The 10,107-nt window shown below is 40.1% G+C and overlaps 1 protein-coding gene across 1 annotated transcript in view; it reads left to right on the top strand.

The window, feature by feature from the left end:
* Positions 1-1,160: 1,160 nt before the first annotated feature.
* The window catches only part of LOC140522092 (uncharacterized), a 55,736-nt gene continuing 46,789 nt past the window's right edge, over positions 1,161-10,107 (top strand). Inside the window, exons 1-6 of the mRNA XM_072637125.1 lie at positions 1,161-1,390; positions 1,962-2,076; positions 2,228-2,458; positions 3,935-4,041; positions 7,837-7,974; positions 8,906-9,036. Of these exons, the coding sequence (XP_072493226.1) occupies positions 1,161-1,390; positions 1,962-2,076; positions 2,228-2,458; positions 3,935-4,041; positions 7,837-7,974; positions 8,906-9,036 (952 nt within the window). The remainder of the gene's footprint in view (positions 1,391-1,961; positions 2,077-2,227; positions 2,459-3,934; positions 4,042-7,836; positions 7,975-8,905; positions 9,037-10,107) is intronic.

Genomic DNA, 10,107 nt, shown 5'->3' with positions numbered 1-10,107 from the left:
CTGGTGGCTTTGCACAGCCCTCCCTCCAATCCAGTTGAAGTATAAGTCATGTTGTCTTCTTACTGAGGTCAAGGTCCTCTATCAGAAGGAAGGACAAACCATAATCACAACTCTTAACTTATCAATATTCCTCTTAATATGTAGCCCCCATTATTATCATAGTCTTGTGGATGGGGACCCTGCAGCCCAGAGGTGAATGGAACTGTTAACTTGCGAGATTTAAACTGTATTATTCTATTACCGTAGCCTTTCTTATGATCAGCTAAAACGAACATCACTTTTTCCAAGAAACTGCTGCAACCCACTCTTCCCCTACCCTTACTTAGGACATATCTAGGGCAATGATAATTTTGCAGAAGCTAGGCTTGAACCCAGGGCTTCCTGTCTAAGGCCAGCTCCACCCTCCCCGTGCCAGGCAGCCTGTCCCTGAGGAATCATTGCCCTCCTCTCCTGAAGGTCAGAAGGGAAAAGGAAGAATGAGAGCAAAGAGGAACCTAGGCTACCAGACATCAGAGTAGTAACATGCTACTCGTTTTCAGTCGGGGCGTCAACGAATTCTTAAAGCCTTGTAGACCCTTGGCAGGCTATGGAGAATCACCTCTTCCTTTTACAGACGCAGAAACTGAGGCTGGGAGAGGAGGTGCTTTCCCAAGTGAAACAACAGAGCCAGTCCGGAGTTCGACATTCGAATCCAAGTCCTCTGAATCCAGCTGCTCCAGCTTTCCCATTAGGTCTCCTCCACCCCTTCACAGCCCCGCCCCTATGCATCCTGTCCCAGCGCGAGACCCGGCAGAACCTCTAGCAGGGGAAGCAGCCAGCCTTGGGCCCAGCCACCCTCGCGATCATGACCTTTGGAGCCTTCCAGCAGAGAGTTAATGGACCTGGCACGTGAGCACTCGTGCAGGCTTAATCTTTCCCGTTGGGCGCGTGCGCATGCCTTGAGCGTCTGTCAAGCTCACGCGCACTTCGGTCTCCCTCGAGGCGTTGCTAGGGCTCCAAGCATCTCCAGGATCGATTCCTTTCTAACTGTTGCCCTGTTTGGACGCAGTTTCCTTGGAGTCTCTGACTATCGAAGTGTTTTGGAGAGTAAGCGAGCTCCCGGAGAAGGCTGAGGGTCTCCAAGTGAGTTCTCCAGACCATCTCTGAAGCCCGCCCTCAGGATGAGGAAGATTTTCAAAATCTTGAGAAGGAGAGAGCGGTCTCCATCTGGCTCCTCCTCTCCCAGGAGAGACAGCGAGGTCCGACCCTTGGTCCCAGGTGCCGGTTATGTCATCAGAATGAAGGACCTCGGGAAGATCCATAAAGCTGCCTCCTTCGGGGATGTGGCCAGGGTGCAGCACCTGCTGCTGCTGGGCCAGGCACACGTGGACGATCTGGATAAAGAGAAGCGGTGAGAGGGCGCTGGGGATGAGAGAAGGGATGGCCCCCCCCAGGAACAGTGTAAGACACCCCCTCCTCCACCCTCCCTCCACGAGTCTGCATGTGCCTTGGCTAATCCTTGGAAAACTTGTCCTTTGAGCACCTGGGCCAGAGCAGGCGCAGGCTCTGCCTCCTGGAGATTGGATCCCAAGTTCTGAGTGCTGGTGACCCCTGACCCTCCTGCCTGCCCATTTTTAATGGAGGGGAAACTCCTTCCTTTTACTTGTAGTCTGCTTCCAGCTGACTTACTCTTTCTCAGTGACGTGGTGGGAGCAAATGCTGCTCTCTTCCAGTGAAATGTTCTTCTGAGTCTGCTATTTATTTCCCAGACGTTTTTGTTCATCATATCCGGTCAGAAGAACTAATGCACATTGTAGATGTCCTCGGGTGAGAAGGGTGGCCACTTATATTTATTTGGGCAGCGATTTCGATTTCAGGCGGAGTAACAATAATGCATTTTATGTTACAAGTATAGTACCTAATAAGAGTACAATTTTGATTTTCGTAATTACCAAGCATTGACTTAGCTCTCATTTTCATAGCACACCTCTACACCTGGCTTCTGCAAATGGCCATCCAGATGTTGTGTCTCTCTTAGTAGAGAGAAAATGCAAAATAAACCTGCGTGACAAGAACTATCAGACATCTTTAATGAAGGTATGCCCTAGTTAACCTTGCTGGTCTATAGAATGCGTTTGGAGTAAGAAAATGTGCTTTACTAAATTATTTAAATATCACTAATGATGTTTTAGTATACTAAATACTTTTTAGAGTATTGATTGTCTCTTTCTCTACATTCCATTCACAGGCAGTACAGTGTCAGCAGGAGGAGTGTGCAAGGATCCTGCTGGATTATGGTGCAGACCCTGCTCTGATGGATACCCATGACAACACTGCACTTCACTATGCTGCCTCTGGACTTAACACAGCCATAGCAGCAAAGCTGCTTAGACATACAATAGACATGGAAGCAAAAAACAAGGTAGAAGTCTACCTCTTGTGTGAGAAAATATTTTCTGAGATCAAATGTGTAAATCAGGTATTTTCCAATGCACATTATATTCTTGGAAGCATTTCTTTAATGCAAGTATCTTAAAATCCATCTCTAGTCAAAGTTCATTGGCCTTGGGAATTTTCTGATGGCCAGGCAAAACGGGGAGGAGACTCCATTCACAACGGAACTCTTAATGAGGAACTTCCCTCGACTGCTTTGGACCAGGGCCTGTTCTAAGATTTAATCTTCGAGTAGGGTTGTTAACCTGGGATCCATTAATTTCAAAAAAAATCACCATTTATTTTATAGTTCTTTCAATGTTATTGGCTTCCTTTGCATTCTCTGTATTTTAGGTATTTAAAAGCATTATTCTGGAAAGGGGTGCATGACACACACACACAAAAAGTTATGAAAACGTGACTTAGGGAATGGTTTGTAATGGTGAAATGTGAAGTGACTTCCCAGGCTCACCTAGCCACTCTAAGTGTCTCAGCAGCAGGCCTTGAATCTCTGTTTCACTGATTTTGAGTTTGGCTCTCCATTCAGTCCACCACATCTATCTCTCTAGAATTTTCTTTGCATGCTATATTAGGTCTGGTACCCAGAATTCAAAGGTTCCATCAAATATCTGTCTGCAATACTTTACATATAAACCTTTACCTATGATAGTACAATGTTAATTGGTCAAGAAGAAATGTCATAATGTTTTAAAAAATATTCTGTTAAAAATTTGTTCAGCATAAAACTGCAGACAGACATTTTACAAGAACAAATTCTTAAGTGTATGTAGGTGTGTTTTTTTTTTCTATTTCCTACACGCTATGCCGTTTCCTTTCTAGACTTATTGAGTATCTCCTGATTTTTAAGAAAAGGTTTGACTCCTCGTCACTGCTGCTCAAGAAAGAAAATAAAAATCAAAATATACATTAGGAGGGTTGTGAAGGGAGGGAAAATATCAAGAGAATGACTTTCTTCAAGGTTCAGCCACCTTAAGGCAAGATTTTCTTGAGTTTTGAGGCTGGTTGTAACACACTTCAGGGGAAAGGATGAAGAGAACTAGGCAACTTGAAAACTGACCAGAACTTAGTTGTAGCTTGGCCAAGTACTGGGGAAATAAGGGTGACTGCACGCAGACGATCATTGATCATGACATGAAGACAGAGGAAAGGAAGGTACCCCTAAAAGATTAGGAAATCTCTTACACATCCTGGTTTTCTACGTCCTGATCACAAATTAATAACTGGAAGCAATCCCAGAGGCTATCTAACTTCATTCCCTCATTTTACATGTGAGGAAATTAAGGCCCAAAGAAGTGAAATAATTTACTTACGGTCACATGGAAATTAACTAACAGAAGCTGGATTTATGCCCTGCTCTTCTCATTCCAGAGTTCCATTGTAGCCTACTTCCTTAGCATGTCATTAGCAAGTTCACAGGATGTTCACAACATGCCTTCAACTGAATTCTATCATATAAACAATTCTTGCATACCTTAACTTGATCTTTAATATGATTTTGCAGGAAGGCTGCACACCACTTTTGCTTGCAGTTAAAGAAAATAACCGAGATATGGTAGATCTTTTCTTAAAGAATGGAGCAAATGTGAATACATCGGATAGGCTTGACAGGTACGGTAATTAAAGCTTCCAAGAAAAAAAGAGGTAACTGTTATTAGAGGAATAAGAACAACTTCAATCAGGGAACTCTTAGTGAGCAACAATAATTGAAATTGTTCATCACTGAGAAAGGGTGACAATGTGCACAAACATCAATTATGAAAAGGGCTACTATTTATGCTTCTGCAGCAGAGAAAGCCATTCATGTGGGCATGCCATCCACCATCAATTAGTGATTTATTTTCTCAGGTTTCATTGTTTGATTTTCAATGACTTAAGATCATCACATAGCTGTTTTGTGTACTCGTGATGCAATTGATTCTCTACATGAAATAATCTTCATGTCAATCATGAGAATTGATGTGTGTAATTTTTCCTTCTTCTTCCTTTCATTGTTCTTAAGGATATGTGCACTGACAAATACAAATCAATACAATAATAAGATGACTGACTTTCATGATCCTGTGACCTTATCACTGTGAATATTTATGCCACTGGCTGAGATTTTAGTCCTTCCATACTTTCTTATGCTACAGGATTTTTGTCCTAATACCAGAAATTCCACAAAGAGGATCCAAGAAAGGCATTGAAGCCTTCTCCTGGTTCTTTTAATATTTGAGGACGATGAAAGCACTTACATTGTCACATTTTCTCTCTTTTATTCTTTTAAAATTTATTTATTTTTACTTTTCAATTTTTTGCAGTTTTCAAATTTTGAGTTCAAATTGCTCTTCTTCCTGGGCCTCCCCCTTTCCCAGGATGTTATGCAAACTGATATAGGCTGTACATGTACAATCATATTCAACCTATTTCTACACTGCTCATGTTTGACAGAAGTAGCAGAATAAAAGAGGAAAATCTGAAGACAGAAAAAACAAAAAACCAAAAGGGAGAGAAAATAGTATGCTTCCACCTCCATTCAGACTCCATAATTGTTTCTCTGGATGTGAATAACATTTTCTGTCATGAGACTTTTTCCCCCGGTTTTCTCAGCATTTTTTGTCAACTAGTGAATTCAGAAGCTGGAATCTTTGGATTTCTCATATAGAAGATTACTGTAGTCATTGACCCTGGTTCTTTGATACCAAACATATTCCACTAATCCTACACTCTGTTTCTCAGCCTGTCCCAAGTGGCTTTGATGATTGTCGATTTATACAATAGAATTTTATATATGGTAGAGATAGATCACCTTCACTTGTATTATTTTTGATTAATTCCCTTGGTATTCTGGACCTTTTGTTCATCCCGATGAATTTTATTTTTTAATTTCTATACAATAATTTTGGTAGTTTGATTGGTATGGCACTGAGTAAGATATTACTTTTGGTAGAATTGTCATTTGTATCATATTAACTTGGCCTACCAATGAATAACTGATATTTTTTAGATTATTCAGATCTGACTTGATTTGAGTGAAAAACGTTTTGTAATTGTGTTCATTGTTGGTTGGTTTGTATTGGAAGAGAGATTCCCAAGTATTTTATATTGTCACAATTCTCTTTCATCGCTCAATTCTTTGCACACTTTTCCTTCTACCTCTCTTATATGATTTTAATTTCCTTTCTGAGCTCTTCCATGAGCTCTCTCTGGGATTGAGCTCACTTCTCTTTTTGCTTTGCGATTTTGCCTATACGTGTTTTGGCGTCATTCTCCTTCTCTGAATTTTTTTCCTCCACATTCTTTGTGGCCACAATAACTTCCTATGGTCATTTTTTCCAATGACTTTTTGCTCGTCTTTTTTTCCCCTTTCTTTTCAATTTGAGCTCTGCTCACAATGTGGAAAGGGCACTGTTTCAGAATTTTGTAGCAGGGTCTCCAGGTCCTGGCTGTTTACCTGGTGCTGCAATGTTTTGCTGACTCGTGTGGGAGCCCTCTTTTACGGTGGTTTGCTCGGGGGATGGGAGTGGGAATGAAAGGCACTGCTGCAGATAGTAGGGTTCTGGCAGCTTACCTGATGCTGTCCCGGAGTTCTACTGCTGATGTTTGTCATGTGCTACGACTGGTGGAGTGTTCTTGAGTTTCCCTAGATGTACCCTGAAGTTCTTGGCATTGTAACCATTGGTGGCTGCCTGTTTCCTTAATCACCTGTAGGGATAGACCCTACCTGTTTGGCTGAGTCTATTCTGAGGCATGTCAGTTCTTAGAACTGGAGTCTGCCCACTCCCTATACTGGGACTCCGAATCTACCATTGCTTTGTTGAGATGAGGCTTGCTGCTGCCCTGTTGGGATACTTCCTGTCCTGGAGTATGCTCCCTTTTACCTAAGTGAGAAAGAACTTCCCTGTCAATCTTCCAAGGTTTGGGGGCTCTAAGATTGTTTCACCCTATACCTTTGATGGTTCTGCTGTGGCAGGATTTGTTTGAGGGCAGTATTTTATGGTTGTTTCGAGGTGAATATTGGAGAGTTATGGCGATTTACTGCTTACTCCATCATCTTGGATCGCAAAACTAAAAATAATCTTTTAAAAAACAAACCTAATATTTTAAAAGATAGGATAATATTAAGAGCTAATACTATATTTCATAACTCCATCAGTTTCAATCTTTCCCATAATCCTTTATTCCGCGCCACCCCCAAATATATTGTACTCGTTCCTTTTGCTATGTTTGGTATTGAGATTTTGGATCAGAGAAAAACATTTAAACAGAATCAACATTTCTACCTGCCATAAAGAGTTTATTAACACTTGAATATACCTTAAAATATCCATAATTTCCCCATATAATATATTTACATTACATGGATATTTTTGACACTACTTCCACCTTCCACAGAGTTAGCCTATTATATCGGTTATCACTGCGTGAGTGTTCACCCTTCCTTGCAGAGGAAGACCATGCCATCAGGGCAATACTGCCATGACTTGCAATTGACTTTATTTTGAGCGAGGGAGGGCTGTGCAGGTTGCCAGCCTCACATCTCCTCCAGAACCATCTGAATCCAGTGACCAGATATTCATCAGGATGACTGGAGATGACCCAGGATGAGACAATTAGGGTTAAGTGACTAGGCCAAGGTCACACACCTAGTGAGTGTCAAGTATCTGAGGTGAGATTTGAGCTCAGGTCCTCCTGACTCCTGCACTCGTGCTCTATGCACTGCACCACCTCGCTGCCCCATGAGTTATCACGAAGTAATCAAGGAACAGCACACCTCTACGTGACATTACTGATATACCTACAATACTGCCTTAGGCAGAAAGACAGTGAATTATTCAACATAACACAAACTCGGAACTTCAAAAGATCTCTGTTTTCACGATTTTGGATATTTTCTCTACTAGTGCAGCTTGTAATCACACTAACTCTTTATCAACTGCCTTCATGGGTTAATGGGCCTTCCTGAAATCCAATGGTCCTAGCTATCTGGTGATGAACCTTTCTTCAGTTACATGAGCTTGTCCATAAACATTACTTTCAAAGAGCCTCCACTTTCCTTTCAAGGCTAGTAAACAAGTGGAAACTTGGTGTAGGCTCCCTTGAAAGTTCTTCACTTTTGTACACAAGTTACTCTGATGCACTACCTTCTTGTTGTCATGAAAATCTTGAATTGGACAGTTCCTGCTAGAACTCTAAGAGGACAAAAAATACCCCTCTCAATCCTGTCTTTCCTTCTTTTCCTAACTGCCATTTTTCATGCTGCATATAAGCACAAAAAGTACTCATCCCTCACGAAGTATTCATGTTGCACATGCGTATAACCTCATATATGAGATATCCTCTTGTTGCAACATATCGAGAGAAATCTAATTACGTGTGACTCCTTTAAATTCTGAAATGTCGATGGTTTCTTTGTTATTCTAGAACAGCCCTGATGATTGCTGCCCGTTGTAAACCAACAGGTGTAGTCAGTCTTCTTCTTCAATATGATATTGATCTCTCTTGCCGAGATGCATTTGGACAGACAGCTGAGGAACATGCTGCTTTCAGTGGTCATTCCATGTAAGTATCAACGTTTTAATTCTAATAATTTGTATGGAATTGCATTTAAAATCATTTCTCCTCTATACAAAGGAGACTGTCTGGGACTTTCATAGTTGCATAATATGGCAAGCATCTGGCAAGCATACTTCAAGGCACTGTGAAGAAGTTGGTCCAAAGGCCAATTTCGGTTATCCAAGTTCAGGAGGACATAAGCATGAGACGAGTTACAAAGTAGAGTCAGGGTATGTGAGATCAGATTTTTCAGAAGTAAGGATAACGAGGATGATAGGTGCCATTTTTATAGTTCTATAAGGTTTTCCAATGTTTTCCATACATTTTAGTATTTGATCATCCCAAAAGTTCACTTCACAAAAATTTATTTATAAAGTCTGCTTTAAAGACACGGTTTTTTTTTCCTGTTTGTTTCTTAATCTTTGCTGATACCTCCAGTTATAGTAGATTTAAAGTTAGTTTTAGGAAAAGCCACATGATATGTTGGACACCTGAAAGTGAGTGACAGCTAAAGAGAATAAGTAATAAATATAATAATCAACATCAAAATTTACAATGAGGCAGTTTGGTCAGGGGAAAGAGTGCTCTAATTGGAATCAGAGGACCTGAGGAAAAATGATGCCTCTCACTTTATGGATCACCCTGGAGAACTGTTAACCTTTTCTGGAACTCAGTTACTTAATCTAGAAAATAAAGTGTTTGGAGTAGATGATCTAAAGCTCTGAATCTATACTTCTCTATTACTGTGACTCTGAGTACATGTATACTAGGTTTAGGCTGAATAATTAGCTATACCCTACAGACTTTATCAAAAGAATAACAACAATTTTGCTGATAATCTGATTATTAAAGTCTAAGGTATGCAGAGACCCGGTACGTATAATTTTATCTTGGTTGATGTAGAAATATTTTGTTTTATCTTTTACTTTGTACATAGTCATTACGAACTAATTTATCAATATGGACAACAGAAGGCACTTAATCAGCCCCTTTCACTCCAAATCAGCAGTTTGGAAAGGGCTGCTGATTCCAGATTTACCGTGACTGGACCTGCCAACGATCAGGAAGGTAAGAGTGACAAATTAAAAAAAATAGCTAATTTTAAAAAATAATGAAAGAGCAATCTTTAATTTCATATATATTAAATATTTATGTATATAAATATATGTATATATGTTCTATTTCCATTTTATACTTTTAAAGGGTAGGAATTGGTCTATTTTTGGTTATTTACTTAATTATCCTTGTAGGTTGATTATCCTGAACAAAACAGCCTCAAGGTATTTTGTGTTATTAATGTCTGCTTTCTCCAAAAATTTCTTTAAGCAAGTTACAATAACAATTATCAGATTTCTCCATTGTTCTAAATGTAATTAATGAAATCATGTGAAAAATTTTGAACATATTTCACATGTATTATATGTAGTGATATTAGTTATTTTTGATGCTAAAACATGGGAAAAATAAGTACGTAAACGTCTCCTGTAACTGTAGCATGTTCACACACAGAGGCACACCGACACAGATGGGCTCATCTAATATTTGGACATATAAAGGCAGAACGGTAAAACAGCTGGAGAGCAAAGCCTTCTTCCTTTTTGGAAGTCTATGAAAATCACTTATCCAAGCTTTGGAAATGGATACATTTTAAACGTTTCCAACATTTCTAAATGTTCATAAAGCTTTCAGTTCAGAGATACCAAAGAGGATGCAAAAGACACAGAAGTTAGGGGGAACAGGGGACAAAGGTTTGAAAGGTAATACATATATGTTCCTAGATTTTTGGTAGATATTTGCACATGTGCCCACTTCCAACATCATCCTAGGAACACTTCCAATCTCCTGATTCAGGCCGTTAAACTTTCAAAGAGAAGAGATTTTTCTGAGTGGTTGCCTAATATTGAATCCTGCCAGCTGGGCCATTGGGAATCTCAATGACCTGGGCTTGCAATAATAACTTCATCCCGTATTTATGAGTTTTCTGTTTCAAATCAATTTACCCTTTACCTTGTGAGAAAAGCAGTGTGGGTATTCTGTTTACTTCCATTTGAATGGTGATGAAACTAAGGAGCAGTTAGCTTAGATGCCTTGCTCATGCCAACAGAGCTCAAAAGAAAGTGTGATCATGCGCATATTACA

The sequence above is a fragment of the Notamacropus eugenii genome, chromosome 2 (genome assembly GCF_028372415.1).
Source record: "Notamacropus eugenii isolate mMacEug1 chromosome 2, mMacEug1.pri_v2, whole genome shotgun sequence".
NCBI lineage: Eukaryota > Metazoa > Chordata > Mammalia > Diprotodontia > Macropodidae > Notamacropus > Notamacropus eugenii.
The sequence above is the reverse complement of the archived record's forward strand: the minus strand, read 5'-3'. Positions and strand labels throughout refer to the sequence as shown.